Genomic DNA, 16,270 nt, shown 5'->3' with positions numbered 1-16,270 from the left:
TGGGGGAGTGGGATCATACAGGTCCCCTGGAAGAGCAGTCAGTGCTCTCTACAGCCTTTTAAGAACTGCTATTTCTTTGAAGTGTTTATTTGGACCATGAGTTGCATGTTGGTGGTAGAGAACAACTTGCAGGAGTTGATTCCCTCTACCATGTGGGTTCTGGGGAATTGAACTCCTATCCTTAGGTTTGACTGGTAGTGCTTTTATCCAAGAGCCATCTGTCTATGCCCTACTTTTTTTTTTGGGTAAAGCTTGTTCTGCTCGTTACAGTGTAGATTGCATATTTAATGTTTTGAGAAACATGCTTGAAAACACTGGAGGTTTTCCCCTCATATTTTAGGTGGTAAACTCACTCCAGCAGCAACCTCAAGCTGCATCTCCATCAGTACCAGAGCCCCACTCTTTGACTCCAGTGGCTCAGTCAGATCCACTTGTGAGACGGCAGCGAGTACAAGATCTTATGGCACAAATGCAGGGACCCTATAATTTCATACAGGTAAGTGTATTTTAGTAAGGCACTGTTAACAGTAACTTTAAATATGTTGTTTGATGTAATTCAATTATATCCTGACTTGTAGGATTCAATGTTGGATTTTGAAAATCAGACACTTGATCCTGCCATTGTATCAGCACAACCTATGAATCCTACTCAAAACATGGAAATGCCTCAACTGGTTTGCCCTCCGGGTTAGTAATGATTTAAAAATTGTTCATTTTTAGAGAATGTATGTGCATGTATGTGCTTGCATGTGTGGTGGTATTATGTGTGCTGTGTGAACAACTTGCAGGAGTCCCAACCTCTCCTCCTATGTGGCTTCCAAAGAACAAACTTAGGTCATCTGGCTTGGTGAGACAAGTTGCTTTTTTACCCTCTGAACCATCTTATCAGCCTCCAAAGTCTATCTTTTAACCATGCAATGATTTTTTTTTTATGAGAGGAAATAAATTTAAGACCCAGTAATTTCAGAGTTTTTGAAAGGTAATTTTGCCCCTTTTTAATGCTTTCTTTTGCATTCTTTGATTTGATGAGAACTGTTATCCTGTAAACAGTTAATAACTAGTTCTGTGATTTCTTTTTCTTGTAACACTTGTATTTGCACACACACACAGAATTGATGACTTCTCACAATCTAAGTCGGGAATGGAAAATTATTAGTGCTCCAGAAGCGTATACTTAGTTTTCTTTCATTTATGAGTTATCCTCCCCACCTGTAGATGACAGCTACTTCCTTCTGATACAGTTTTGACAGTTGCTGCAATTTGTGTTAGTGAAACTTTGTATGGTATTTAAAATTTCAAAATTCTTTTCAAAAGTTCTGATTCTCTCTGTGTGTCTGTCTGTTCCTGGTTTATGCATAGTGAGTGAGTTCAGGTGCTCTTGGAGGCTAGAAGCTCTCAAATTCCGCTAGAAATGGAGTTCTAACTGTTTGTGAGCTGCCTGGTGGGGAAGAACTGGTGGAGTGGAGTTCTAACTGGTTGTGAGCTGCCTGGTGGTGTGCGCTTAAATGATGAGCCTCATTGCCAAAAATCATCCATCCGTCGTATGTGTCTCTCTTCCCCTCTCTTCTCCAGACACACACAGGGTTTCTCTGTGTAGCCCTAGCTATCCTGGAATCCGCTCTGTAGACCAGACTGGCCTTAAACTCAGAGATCTGCCTGCCTCTGCCTTGTGAGTGCTGGGATAAAGGTGTGCGCCACCACTGCTGGCAATTTCAAAAATCTTAAGGATAAAAATAATGTGTCTTCTGTGGAGATTCCTGCAGCTCTTAAAGGAGAATTTCTGATGGTACAACCATGGAAGGGGATTGATTCATGAGCTTGAGAGGAAGTAGCAACTGTATAAGTCTGTGCATTGTATTGTATAGACCTTTGCTATAGGATCATTGGAGATTTTTTTTGTTTTGTTTTGTTTTGTCTTTTTGTTTTTTGAGACAGGGTTTCTCTGTGTAGCTTTGTGCCTTTCCTGGAACTCAATTGGTAGCCCAGGCTGGCCTCGAACTCACAGAGATCCACCTGCCTCTGCCTCCCGAGTGCTGGGATTAAAGGCGTGTGCCACCACTGCCCGGCGAGATTTTTTTTTTTTAAAAGATTTATTTATTTACTATGTATACAGCATGTATGACTGCAGGCCAGAAGAGGACACCAGATCTCATTACAGATGGTTGTGAGCCACCATGTGGTTGCTGGGAATTGAACTGAGGACCTCTGGAAGAGCAGCAGCCAGTGCTCTTAACCTCTGAGCCATCTCTTCAGCTCTCATTGGTGATTTTGATCTTGGTCTTCTCACCAGAGCATATCAAGGTGTCAGAGTGGTATAAAGTAACATGAAATCTAGTATATTCTTATTTTCTTCTCTCTCTCTCTCTCTCTCTCTTTTTTTTTTTTTTTTTTGACATTTTTGAGATAGGGTTTCACCACATAGTTGTGGCTGTCCTGGAACTCACTATGTAGTGAGTATTTTGTACTTGTAAACAAGGTTGGCCTTGGACTCGCTGGGACTGGCCTGCCTCTGCCTCCCAAGTACTGAAGTCAAAGGTGTGTGTCACCACGCCTGCCATATTCTTAAGTGTAAAAAGTTGCTCAGTGACAAATAGTTAACGTAAGGGAGCTCATGTCATATCTCTGAACCAAGAGTTAGAAGAGGTAATGCCTACAAAAACAACTTATTTTTTATTATTTATTTCTATGTTTATTTTAACATGTTTTGTCTACATGTATGTCTGTGTTCCACATATATACCTGGAAGAGGGTATCAGATCCCTTGGGACTGGAATGATTGTGAGCCGTCATGGCGGTGCTGTGAATTGAACTTGGGTTCCTCTGCAAGAGCAAACAAGTGCTCTTAGCTGCTGAGCCAAGTCTCCAGCCCAGCCCTGTTTTGTTTTTGTTTTTTAAATGCTTATTTTTGTGAACACCACCAGAGTAAGGAGCTGTATAGTTTTCTCAGCTGGGAATTGTGCCAAAGTTAATACATATAGTACTGACCTGTAAGGTTATCAAACACTCAGCTAATGCTAACTAAGCCCATTAGACTATCCATTGATGTTTGATGCTTTCTGAAAACCTATCCAGTCATTCTGTACTTTTGATGATCTGTTTAGCTATGGTTAGGGGAGAGGTAAGAGAAAGAGAACATCCAATAAAGGTGCATATGGTGTGTGTGCTTTTAGTAAAAAGGGGGGTTTTTGTTATTTGTTTCTGAGACAGGGTCTCACTATGTAACCCTGGGTGTTCTGGAACTCACTATTTAGACCAGCTGGCCTCAAACTCAGAGATTTATTTGCCTCTGGCTCCCGAGTGCTTGGATTAAAGATGTGTGTCATTATGCCTGGCTGTATCTTTTTTAAATCTCCTATAGAAACATTCAAAGTTGGTATTAAGATACTTTGTCTTGAAATATACCAAAAAAATCTTATATTTTGTTTTTATTATTTTGTGTGTATGCAAGAGTTATAGTGTATGTTTTTTATTATTGTGTGTGTACACTTGTGCACGCAACACTATTGAGCATGTGGAAGTCAGAGGACAACTTGGAGTTGGTTCTTTCTTTCTATCCTGAGAGTTCTAAAGATAAAAAGAACTCAGGTTGTAAGACTTGACAACAAAAGTGTTTCGTAATTCACTGAGCCTCTGTGTCAGCCTTTGTCAAAGTCTTGAATATCAGTAACACTGCTTTCTTGTGCTACTTAAAAATTTAACTTTTTATTTTTATTTCTGTATGTATGTATACATGTATATGCCAGTGTGTTTGGGTGCCTGCAGAGGCCAGAGAGGGTGTTGGATCCCCTGAAGTTGGAGTTACAGGTCGTTGTGAGCCAACTGCTGTGGGTGCTGGAAGCTGAATTCCAGTCCTTTGGAAGAGCAGCTAGTCCTCTTATCTGCTGAGCCATCTCTCAGGGACCAGACCAGGCCTTCTAGGTGTAAGAACTAGGAAATCCTAAATGCCAGACCATGTGGGATTATGCTTCTTTCAGAGGTGGACTTTTTCAAAATTACTGGCACTGCTTTTACCTTTTATTGATACTTTTCTTACTGACATCTTAATTTACCCAGCAAAACACAAAATAGAAACAACTGTGAGAGTAAACTATAATCACTGCTGATAAAGTGCTTAGTGTTAATTTGAAAGCTGAAATCTTAGTTGTGCTTTGTAATTTATTTTGAAATTGTTCATCAATCATTTGGTTATAGAAATTTACCCATAACACTATGTATAATGTAGATAAAGTTTACGAAATTGGATTTTCTCTTAACAAATTTTATGTAACAGCTCTCTTAATTTTGCAGTTCATTCTGAATCTAGACTTGCCCAACCTAATCAAGTTCCTGTACAACCAGAAGCCACACAGGTAAGAACGAATAAGAGTAGGTTTTTTTTGTTTTTTTTTTCTGAGGACTCATTCTTAGTCTGGGATGCATTTGATCACTTTCAGTGTGTTCTGTTACAGATTCATTGACAATGGGTAGTTTTTAGAATTTGTTTCCATGCATATATTTGTTTTTCTTTTGGTGACTTTCTTTTGGTGACTTTCATGTTTCACACAGCAGGACTTTGTCTTAATATTTTTTTTACATTGCTTTGCATATGTAATAGTATATTAAAGTGAAACAAGTGTCTTTATTTAAGACAGTTGCTGGGCAGTGATGGCACACACCTTCCATTCCAGCACTCCGAAGGAAGAGGCAGGTGGATCTCTGAGCTTGAGGCTAGCCTGGTCTACAGAGTGAGTCCAGGACAGCTAGGGCCATGCAGAGAAACTGTTTCTGTCTTGAGGAATGTCCCCCTCCCCAAAAAAACCCCAAAACATTCTAACTAGACAAAGCTTTGATTTAGTTTTGAGATTTAAATATCAGCATAGTTTGCAATTGTTAGGTGTTTATTTCATATTGAAACAGTCTCAATATGTAGTCCTGACTGTCCTGGAACTTGCTTTGTAGAATTTGAAGTCACAGATCTGCTTGCCTCTGCCTCCCTGCAGTGCTGTGATTAAAGGTGCGTGTCACCTGTCCAGCCATGTTGTAAAGTCTGTAGTCTCAAAATGCAGAGAAAAATTCTCTTAGCAGACATGTCTTTTCTTTGAATGTTTTAGGGTTCGTATTATTATTGTTATTATTATTAGTTAGAAAAAAAATAATATTTGAGATTGTTATTTCTGTATAGGTTCCCTTGGTTTCATCCACAAGTGAGGGGTATACATCATCGCAACCCTTGTACCAGCCTTCCCATGCTACAGAGCAGCGGCCACAAAAGGAGCCAATTGATCAGATTCAGGCAAGTTCTGTTACCAAGCATGAATTGGGATGGTACTTTAATTATAAATGCATTTGGGTCCTATTTACTTAACATGTAAAAATTTTGAGTTAGTTTCCCAGTAAAGTATATTTGTTTATTCACTTTGTGTTTAGGCAACAATATCTTTAAATACAGACCAGACTACAGCATCATCATCCCTTCCTGCTGCTTCTCAGCCTCAGGTGTTCCAGGCTGGGACAAGTAAACCTTTGCATAGCAGTGGAATCAATGTAAATGCAGCTCCATTCCAATCCATGCAAACGGTGAGCAATTAACACTGTTTAGTGTGTACTATGAATCATGCTAAATAGAGCTGTATGTACTGTAGTATCTGTTATATTTACTGACTGCTAGACAGACGCTGATTGTTAGATTTCTCAGTGATGAATTTGAGCCTTAGGAGTCACTCAGATTTAGATTTTTTAGCTTTATCCCAAAGGTTACAAGATTTAACAAAGTTTGAACAAGACAAAAAGGCCAGAGAGATGAGTCAGTGGTTAAGGTCCTTGTTGCCAAGCCTTATATTCTAAGTTTAATCCCTGGAACGCAAATGGTAGAATAAGAAATCTGAGTTCTTAAAGTTGTCCTCCACCCTCCACCTGTGCAGTTCATATACATAAACACACATTGATTCTTTAAAACAAAACAAAGGAGTGTGTATAAATGTTTGCAGTTAGAACCTTTTAGCCTAATCTTTACTGTACTGGAATGTTTGAAAGTAAAATTGAGATGTTATACTTCACTGATTCATCAGTAATTATTTTTAAATTATATAATTACTAGAAAAAAGTACTATAATCTGGAATACAGTTGAATTAGTGCTCAATGGAATTCCTGAAGAATTAATCACTTAAAATTTTTTTCATTAATACATCAATAAAAATAGTTAATAATGCCTTATCAAAAGTTTGGTAGCTTTTTTTGTTGTGTGTGTATTTTGAAATTTCTTGTAACTTTAATTTTATATTTGAAGGAAAGCCAATGCTGAGATATTCCATTTCTAAAGCAAGAATAGAGGTATGAACCAATCATTTATTTCATTTGCTACAGGTGTTCAATATGAATGCCCCAGTTCCTCCTGTTAATGAACCAGAAACTCTGAAACAGCAAAATCAGTACCAGGCCAGTTATAACCAGAGTTTCCCCAGTCAGCCCCACCAAGTGGAGCAAACAGAGCTTCAACAAGATCAACTGCAAACAGGTAAGAAGGCCAGGGTGACTTCCTTTTTATTGTTGTGGCTTCTCTGTAGAGCCTTGGATGTCCTGGAACTGTGCCTTTTCCTCCTGAGTGATTTGATGGAAGCATGTGCCACCACTCCCCAGCCCAGGGTGACTTTTTTCTCAGTCTTAATTTATTTATTTGTTTATGTTTTTTGTTTTTCGAGACAGGGTTTCTCTGTGTAGCTTTGCACCTTTCCTGGAACTCACTTGGTAGCCCAGGCTGGCCTCGAACTCACAGAGATCTGCCTGCCTCTGCCTCCCAAGTGCTGGGATTAAAGGCGTGCGCCACCACCGCCCGGCTTATTTTGTTTTTTAAAATAATTTATTTTTGAGATTATAAAATTATGAGATGATAACATCCTTTTTCCTTATTTCTTGTCTGGAAACCTCCCAATTATCCCGCCCTTTTCAAATATTGCCATTTTTTCTTAAGTGTTGTTAACATGTTTATGTATTCCTAAATACATATTACAACCTAATCAGTCTGTATAATGTTATTTGTATGTTTTCAGGGCTGACCATTTGGTATTGGATAATTAGTGGCTCTGCTCTTTGCTGAGGAAGACTTTCTCCTGCTCTCAGCATTCCTTAGTTCCCTCTTGTTCTTTGTCGGGTTGAGGTCTCATGTGTTTCTTCCCATTTGCTTTATAATGTCTATTGGTGTCATCCTCTCATAGTTCATGTTTAACCATCTGTGCTGGGGAGACTTCATACATTTAGCTTTTGATGTTTCTAGGAGACAGAATCTCAAAGCAAATTGCCTATTTGGGCTCTTAACAACCCTACCTCCCCTTCTTCTGCAATGATTGTGAATCTTAGGTGCAGACAGTTGCATTGTAGATGAATCAGTAACATGGTACTTGGTTAGCAGTAGGTCACTTGCAAGCTTAAAAACAATAGGTTGGCTCTCCCCGCCCCTTTGAATTTTTTGAGGCAGGGTTTCCTTATGCAACCTCAGCTGTCCTGGAAACTTGCTCTGTAGACCAGGGTGGCCTCAGAGAGATCTGCTTGCCTCTTTGCCCAAGTGCTGGAATCAAGGTGTGTGCCACCATTTCCCAGTTTAGCTTGGTTCTTAACATGCTAAAATGTTGGGCAAAAACTTAACGTTGACTAATTGGTGGACTACATTGAAATCCTTTTTGGCCAGTAAGGTCATAATTTGGAATGTTTTTAGACGTACAAAGTGTGCTTATATACACACAAACAAAGCACAGATACTCTTAAAAATCTTGTTGAAAAGTAAAACTTTCATTTCATGTGTACACATGTTCCACGTCATGCATGTGGGCATCTAGAGAACAACTTTGGAGTCAGTTCTCTGCTTGTCCATCAGTGTGGGTCACAGGCTTGCAGGGCAAACACTTTAACCACTGAACCATCTCACCAGCCCTGTATAGGCTTTTCTCAACTGTAGTCACTACTGTGTATAATAGATCTCTTGAAGTCCTCTACACTTGGAGACTTTTGACTTCTTTTCATTCTCTATGCAAATGTTACCTCAGGAATACTTACTTTCATCATTCATTTCAAATATAGCTTACTTTTTGGTCACTCATTAATTTTCTATCTCTTTTATTAGAGTAGAAAAACTTCCATGTGGACAAGAACTGTGTTGGTAATTTATATCCCCTGCGTCTGGAAAATGCCTAGTGTATTCTAGGCCTGGCATTAATTTGAATAAAATCTAATTAGTAACTTGTTCCTACATGATAAAAAGTTCCTGGCAAAGAATTTTTGTTTTTTTCTTTTAAGACAGGGTCTGTGTTTTCTAGAACTTGCTTTGTAAAATGGCAGGCCTGGAACACTTAGATAAACCTGTCTTTCTCTGCCTTCTGAATTTTGGGTCTGAAGGTATGTGCCACCATGCCAGGCTTGGCTTTTCCTTTGTAAGCTACTTTCTGAACAAATAAATAGAAATTCTGCTACATTGAAATAATTATCAATTTTTAATTGTGTTTTTTCCCCGTTTTTTTGGTAATAAATTTCTTTCCTGGCATGATGCTGCATGCCTTTAATCCCCAGTATTCAGGAAGCAGAGGCAGGCAGATCTCTTGAGTTTCAGGCTAGCCAGGGCTACATAGTGTGAGATCCTTTATCAACAAACAAAATTTATGATTTATTAGTATTAGATGTTTGACTTACATACCTATTAATTTTTTTGTTTTTATATCCCAACCAATGTTTCCTCTCCCTCTTCTCCAAGTTCCCCCATCCCCACCCCCTCCACCTGAACTCCATCTACTTGGTTTTTCTTCAGAAAGCGGCAGGCAAACCATGGATATTAGCCAGCCATGGTATATCAAGTTGTAGTGAGACTAGGCACCTCCTCTTCTGTTAAGACTGGATGAGGCAATCTAGTAGGAGGAATAGGTCAAAAAAGCAGGCAGTAGAGTCAGACAGCCCCTGCTCCCACTGTGAGGAGCCCCACCAGAAGACGAAGTTACACAACTGTATCATGCAGATGGCCTAGGTCACTCCTGTGTAGGCTCTCTGCTTGGCACTTCAGTCTCTGTGAGCCCCTCTGATCCCAGGTTATTTGATTTTGTGGGGTTTATTATGGTGCCCTTGACCCCACTGGCTCCTACAATCCTTGCTCCCCATCTTCTGCAGGATTCCTGGAGCTCCCCCTAGTGTTTGGCTGTGAGTCTGCCTCTGTTTCCATCAGTTGCTGGGAAAAGCCTCTCTGGTGACAGTTAGGGCTAGGCATCTATGAGTATAGTATATCATTTTACCTGTCTGGGTGTTTGGCCTGCATGTTTGTGCACCATGTGCTTGCCTAGTTACTGGAGGAAGCCGCAAGAGGGCTTTGGATTCTTGGAATTGGAGTCATAGATGGTTATGAGCCCGATATGCTTGGGATCTCTATAAGGCGTTGACAGCCACCTGGAGAGCCAGTGCTCTCTGCAGCCTTAATACAATTCTTAATGATAAAATGTGATTTGATAGCTGGGTGGTGGGTGGTACATGCCTTTAATCCCAGTACTCTGAGGCAGAGGCAGGTGGATCTCTCTAAGTTCAAGGCCAGCCTGGTCTACAGAGTGAGATCTAGGACAGCAGGGAAGGACTGTTACACAGAGAAACCCTGTCTTGAAAAACCAAAGGGGGGAAAATATTTTGATGGTCGGTGTGATGGTGCATACTTGTTGTAATCCAGTCCTTGAGAAACTTAGGCAGAAGAGAGTCTTGAGTTCAAGGCCAGCCTAGGCTATGTAGTGAGACTTGTGTCAAGACAACAGCAAAAATATGATTTGAAAATTCAGTTTAATGTTCAAGATAATAAATGTAATTTGAACTTGACATTTGCTTGAAATTTTTATGTTGAATATAATCAAAGATAATGTGTATAGAAAGATTATATCATGAATAATATATAGTTCAGCTAAAGCTTGAAAGATGCCATGACCCTTTATTTTTCTCTGCATAGGCATTTTCTGGCTTTTCATGGCAAAGAAAAGGCACTGTCTGGAATTTCTTGGGGTGGGTGGGGAGATACACAAGTTAAATTTCCAGAAATTAGTGGTGTTGCAGGAGCTGTTTTTGGTTCTACTATTTTCCTCATCTTCCAAAGGTACTTAGATTTTTTTTCTCTCCTATGTATAATAAACACTGGAATAACAATCAGATAACATACATTAGTATTTTATGTTTGACTTTTATTTTGTATAGCTCTTTTCATTATGGAGGTCGAGAAGAGGCGGGTGGGTGGGTGGGAGCAAAGTAATGTGAGCCCTTCTTAGAACCAGCCCTTCCAGTAGGTTGAATGCCAGTGTGAGTACCATTTCGCTGTCTTCTAAGTCAGCTGTACTTGTTAGGCACCAAAGGATGGAAGTTGAAAGCCTCTCATGTTTCAGATACAAAATTGATGGCATTTTTCTGTAGAGCCACTTGGCTATGAGTATGGTTTTGGATGTTTCACTATGTGCCAAGGGAAATAAAACTATAAGAAAATGTACATTACTAAGGAGAGTTATAATGAAAAGCAATGACATATACACTATTTCATTATGGATTTTGTGAATTATGGAGTTTACTTTTGCTAAAAGTTCAGTTACTTTCAGAAGGTGTTGGTGATAGAGAGCCTTTTCCAATTTTATGTGTAGAAGAATGGTGTATTGTAAGCTCTGATTAAAGCAGTCCGTAATTACCATTGGGGAAATGACCCTCTTTAGCTTAATCTTACAAGTGGGTAGGGGAGAAATAGGGACTTCATTAGTGTTATAATTTTTATTAATAGGCAAATTTATTCAGATAATTTAACGTTAAGAATAGAGTGTTGATTTTGTATAATTGAGAAAGCATGTGGGAAGAAAAAACAGTAGTGAACTCTGTTTATGTATGCCCATTTTCCTTTAACAGTGGTTGGCACTTACCATGGTTCCCAGGACCAGCCCCATCAAGTGCCTGGTAACCACCAGCAGCCTCCCCAGCAGAACACTGGATTTCCACGGAGCAGTCAGCCTTATTACAATAGTCGTGGTGTGTCCCGAGGAGGGTCTCGTGGTGCCCGAGGCTTGATGAATGGATACAGGGGCCCTGCCAATGGATTTAGAGGTAAACAAAGAAAGCAACTTGGGATTACTTTTTGCAGTTTCAAGTCTCTCCTGATTTGTAAAATACGTAGAGATATGTCTCATTTTTGAGAAAGAGTTGCCTCTCTGTATTAGTCCCTTCATGTATAATTTATTTATTTATTTATTTTTTTGGTTTTTCGAGACAGGGTTTCTCTGTGTAGCTTTGCGCCTTTCCTGGAACTCACTTGGTAGCCCAGGTTGGCCTCGAACTCACAGAGATCCGCCTGCCTCTGCCTCCCAAGTGCTGGGATTAAAGGCGTGCGCCACCACCGCCCGGCTTCATGTATAATTTAAACATTTGAAGTGTATGTTATATGTGTGTGGCCTCAAACTCAGATCTACCTGCCACTGTCTCTTGAGTGCTGGAATTAAAGGCATGCGCCACCATGCCTGGCTAATTTTGCCAGTTTTTAATGACAAAACTGGGAGAGAAAAATTGAGTTGTTACACAGATGTTTGTTTATAGGTTTATCTGAGTTACAGTTTGTTTAGTGTGTGTGTGTGTGTGTGTGTGTGTGTGTGTGTGTGTGCGTGCGCGTATGAATGTTCATTCCTAGATGGACAAAAAAGTAACATCTAAAGCAGATGGTACTTACATATTGATAAACAGATTGGATCAAGACAGGAAATTCAAAATTAGCTTAAATAAGCATGCATTTTAAACCATTCCCTTTAAGAAAATAAATTCTTTGTAAGGAAAACTAAATTATTTCCTTGTCCTAAATTCTAGGAGGATATGATGGTTACCGCCCTTCGTTCTCAAACACTCCAAATAGTGGTTATACACAGTCTCAGTTCAGTGCTCCCCGGGACTACTCTGGCTACCAGCGGGTATGTAAACATAAGGTGGATCTAAGTGATTTGGGGTTAATTTTGTGGTGTCCAACATATTTTGTTATAATAGTGATGACTTTGGTTTATTTATTTTTTTAAACACTCATTATCTATAACCACCTAATGTAGTTTGCTAAAAGTGGTTTCAATATGGAACTATATGTAAACATTCTTGAGTTTAATGGAAGCACAGTAAGAATAGAGTAACAACTTAGCTGTAGTCCACTGATGTCTAGAAGGAGTTACGTATTCTGCTAGTGTTAAGCGCTAAGACTAGATAATAGGTTTATAAAATTACTTTACTTTTCAGTACTAACTAGCTTGTCTTTTAGGATGGATATCAGCAGAATTTCAAGCGAGGCTCTGGGCAGAGTGGACCACGGGGAGCCCCACGAGGTAATATTTTGTGGTGGTGATCCTAGCTCCTATGTGGAGCTTCTGTTCTGGCCTTGGAAGAGCTGTTCATAGTCTGCATGTAGGTTATATGTTAGGAGTGCATTTATCTTTTCCAGACTTGTTGCTAAAGATTAAATGAAATGCTCTGTTTCTAAAATTTCATCTTGAATCCAAATTTTAATTTTTGAATGACTTTCCCTGTTATTGTCTTGAAAATCAGAACATTTTCTCTGCCTCAGAAAAGTGTTTTTCCAACTGGAAATTTATTTTTCAGGTCTTAAAACCTGCTAAATGTTTTTAGGAAGTACTTACTGAAACTTTTTGTAAGACATTTTTGGAACGAGATTGAACATTTATATAAATTTATTACCCTCTTTGATTTTTGAAACATGCATATTATATTTTAGGCTCAGAAGCCCTTTAATGGCCAGATAAGCCACAGGTACATCTAGAGAGAACCATTTAGAAGTGACAGACTAATTATAGTTTGAATACTTTTAGGAACAATGTTAGCTGTCTAAATACCAAATGTATTTCTGATAGACCTCCCAAATTCTTAGCAACTTAATTGCATTGGAATTAAACATTAGAAGTTTAGAGTCTTTGTTTCATTTGTCTTTCAAGTAATGGAAAATAATTTCTCACATGGAGAGAAAGTTAATCTGTTGAACAATTAATTATAGGCAGCATTTCATGTAATCTGAAGTTCTAAATGGTTCTCTGATTAAAGGAGGTTAAAGAATTAGGTTTCTAACAGTTACTGGCTGGCCATGACATGTATAAAATGTATATTAAGGAAGAATTATAAAGTACTTTAATTTGAATGCTAGTGGCAATTGACCGTTAAGGCAGTTCTTTTAAAAAGGTTAACAGGTCATCTGGGAAATACTGACTTGAAGTATCAAAGGTATTTGCATGTGAATGTGGGTTATGTTCTTCTATCCCACCTTGTAGCATATTCTATGAAAGTTGAGTTAACTGATAGATAAAATATGTTTTAACAGCATGTAAAAAGTTATTTTACCTGTTACGAGTCAATATACAACTTTGAATGTTATGTAGTTTCTTTTTAACAGTTTAGGTAAAAAGGTCTGTTTTCATTCTGGTGCTTTTATTAATTTTGATAGTATGATGTTACTTACTATTGAAATGTAAGCTAGCGTGTACATTAGAATGTAAGCTCCATGAGAGCAGGTACCTTGTCTGTCTTCACTGCTGTATCTATTCCCAACGCCTCATGACAGTGCCTGGCACATAGTAGGCACTCAATAAATACTTGTTGAATGAATGAATGAATGAGTACTGGTGGAATACTCCATTAGCTCTACTCTTCTTTTAGCTAGAGAACATGAGCAAATATGCGAATAACAACTTCCAGGACAGGGGAACTTGAACACTGAAGAATTGGCTCTTAAGCCTACAGTGTGCTGCTGACAAGCTGCCCACATGCTTCTTGACTTCAGATGAAAGTCTGCTTGAAGGCAAAACAAATAATACTTGAAAGAAAAATCAAATGCCATTTTTGTCTTCTAGGTCGTGGAGGGCCCCCAAGACCCAACAGAGGGATGCCGCAAATGAACACTCAGCAAGTGAATTAATGTGATTCACAGGATTATGTTTAATCGCCAAAAACACACTGGCCAGTGTACTATAATATGTTACCAGAAGAGTTATTATCTATTTGTTCTCCCTTTCAGGAATCTTATTGTAAAGGGACTGTTCATCCCATAAAGACAGGACTACAATTGTCAGCTTTATATTACCTGGATATGGAAGGAAACAATTTTTACTCTGCATGTTCTGTCCTAAGCGTCATCTTGAGCCTTGCACACGATACTCAGATTCCTCACCATTGCTTAGGAGTAAAACATTATATACTTATGGGGTGATAATATCTCCACAGTTATTTGAAGTGGCTTAGAACAAAAAGCAAGTTTGACTTTTTGATATTGGATAAAATTTACAATCATCCCTAGAATTATTCAGTGGTAATTGACAAAGCATTTTCCTTGAGAGGAAGATGGAAGGAGTGGAGTGTGGTTTGGCAAAACAACTACATTTCACAGCTTTTCCTGTTAATTTGGAGCACCGACTGATTAGAAGCATACCAAATTATGCATGGGTCCTTAATCACACACGTAAGGCTGGCCACCAGCCTTGGCATAGCACTAGTCATCTGGCCAAACAACTGTGATTAAAAACACATGTAAATTGCTTTTTAGTAGTGGATATGGTGTAAGACAAGCCAAAATGCAAATTAGGCTTTGATTGGCTCTTGTGGGAAAATATGCAACAAATATGGGGTATGATCTGGATGGGTTGCTTCTGTACTCAATGTGAACTATTTAGATACCTTTCAAACACTTAACAGTTACTCTGAAACAGTGACTTACATGAGGATTGGTACTGTTTGTCATTCCTCACGATAATGTGCATTGTCATCACTAATCCTTGGATCTTGCTGTATTGTTATCTAAATTGGTGTAGGTACTGATGAAAATCTCTATTGGATGGATAATCATAACACTTTTGGTCACATGTTTTTCTCCTGCAGCCTGAAAGTTCTTGAAAAAGATCAAATGCCTGCTGCTACCACCCTTTTAAAATTGCTATCTTTTGAAAAGCACCAGTATATGTTTTAGATTGATTTCCCTGTTTTAGGGAAATGACAGACAGTAGTTTCAGTTCTGATGGTATAAGCAAAACAAATAAAACATGTTTCTAAAAGTTGCATCTTGAAACACTGGTGTTCAACAGCTAGCAGCTAAACTGATTCACCCCATGCATTGTTAGTGTCACAGACTTTGGTTATGTCTAGCAGCTGTTTCTGAAGGAGTTTTACTTATCTTTTGTCTGATTTAATTCTCTTTTTTTGTGGAGACATTTATGTTCAAAGTGTTGATTCCTTGCCTTAGATGCATAGGGAGAGTGTACAGTTTGGAGATGGAAAGTTTAGCAGTGACGTAGCCATATGTTCTGTGTTGGAATTTGTGCTAGCAGGTTGAGCACTAGTCTGTGTGCCTCTGAACTTAATGCTGCTTGTTGTCCCATTCCATTTTCCTCCATGGAGAAGTAATTCCTCTTGTTAAACAAAAGCTACTAAGTTAATGTTATTTTCTGTACAGAATTAAATTTTACTCTCAGCCTTTAGCAAACATTTTTCCCAGCAGGTAATCATCTACTCAAAAGCAAAACAAAATTCCCAGATATTCATCATTAGACAACTGGAGTTTTTGCTGGTTTTATTGCCTACTAAAAATGGTTAGGCTTTCGAACATTCCACATTCAAAAGTTTTGTAGGGTGGTGGATAATGGGGAAGCGTCAATGTTTATTTTAAAATAAATAAAATAAATTCTCGACTTTCCTCATGTGTGGTTGTGGTACATCATATTGGAAGGGTTATCTGTTTACTTTTGCCAAGAGCATTTTGTGAGCACCTCCCCTTGTGTGCTTTAAATGACATCTGCCTGGGATGTACCACAACCATATGTTAGCTGTATTTTAGTGGGATGCTTAAAACATTCATCGTTTGTTGGATAATCACTAGATGGTGCTTTTGAAGTACTATAGAGAACTAAATCTGCTATATGTGTATAAAATAATTTCATGATATTCAGACATCAGAATCAATGTAAAATAAGTTCTTTAGTATTGATTTGAGTTCTGAGCTGAATGTGGAGAATGGCTTCTACACATTGTGTAGGGCAGAATGTGTACAATAAGTTTCTAGTTTGACTTCTATATTTTCTAAGAGTTGCTTATTCCTTTCAAGAGCACCATATAATTAGATGTTATTCTACCATTACTGGTTTAATATGTAAAACTTTTTTTAATGTCTCAATTTAGACTTTTTTCCTTAAAGAATGCCTCACTAGACAGAACTACTAAAGTAGTTCCAATAAGACCTGAGTTCTGATACTCAGTATCTTGTATAATATGCAGAAGACCTTTTGT

General features: G+C 38.6%; 1 protein-coding gene across 3 annotated transcripts in view; it reads left to right on the top strand.

The window, feature by feature from the left end:
- Nucleotides 1-15,680, top strand: part of Caprin1 (cell cycle associated protein 1) — a 38,970-nt gene extending 23,290 nt beyond the window's left edge. For all 3 annotated transcript variants that reach the window (XM_028877910.2, XM_037205055.1, XM_037205056.1), the window contains 10 exons: nucleotides 341-496; nucleotides 579-687; nucleotides 4,288-4,349; nucleotides 5,162-5,272; nucleotides 5,407-5,556; nucleotides 6,344-6,494; nucleotides 10,871-11,065; nucleotides 11,816-11,916; nucleotides 12,252-12,315; nucleotides 13,849-15,680. In XM_028877910.2, coding sequence (XP_028733743.1) covers nucleotides 341-496; nucleotides 579-687; nucleotides 4,288-4,349; nucleotides 5,162-5,272; nucleotides 5,407-5,556; nucleotides 6,344-6,494; nucleotides 10,871-11,065; nucleotides 11,816-11,916; nucleotides 12,252-12,315; nucleotides 13,849-13,913 — 1,164 coding nt within the window. In that variant the 3' untranslated portion in view covers nucleotides 13,914-15,680. The remainder of the gene's footprint in view (nucleotides 1-340; nucleotides 497-578; nucleotides 688-4,287; nucleotides 4,350-5,161; nucleotides 5,273-5,406; nucleotides 5,557-6,343; nucleotides 6,495-10,870; nucleotides 11,066-11,815; nucleotides 11,917-12,251; nucleotides 12,316-13,848) is intronic.
- The last annotated feature ends 590 nt before the right edge of the window (nucleotides 15,681-16,270 follow it).

The sequence above is a fragment of the Peromyscus leucopus genome, chromosome 4 (assembly GCF_004664715.2).
Source record: "Peromyscus leucopus breed LL Stock chromosome 4, UCI_PerLeu_2.1, whole genome shotgun sequence".
Taxonomy (NCBI): domain Eukaryota; kingdom Metazoa; phylum Chordata; class Mammalia; order Rodentia; family Cricetidae; genus Peromyscus; species Peromyscus leucopus.
The sequence above is the reverse complement of the archived record's forward strand: the minus strand, read 5'-3'. Positions and strand labels throughout refer to the sequence as shown.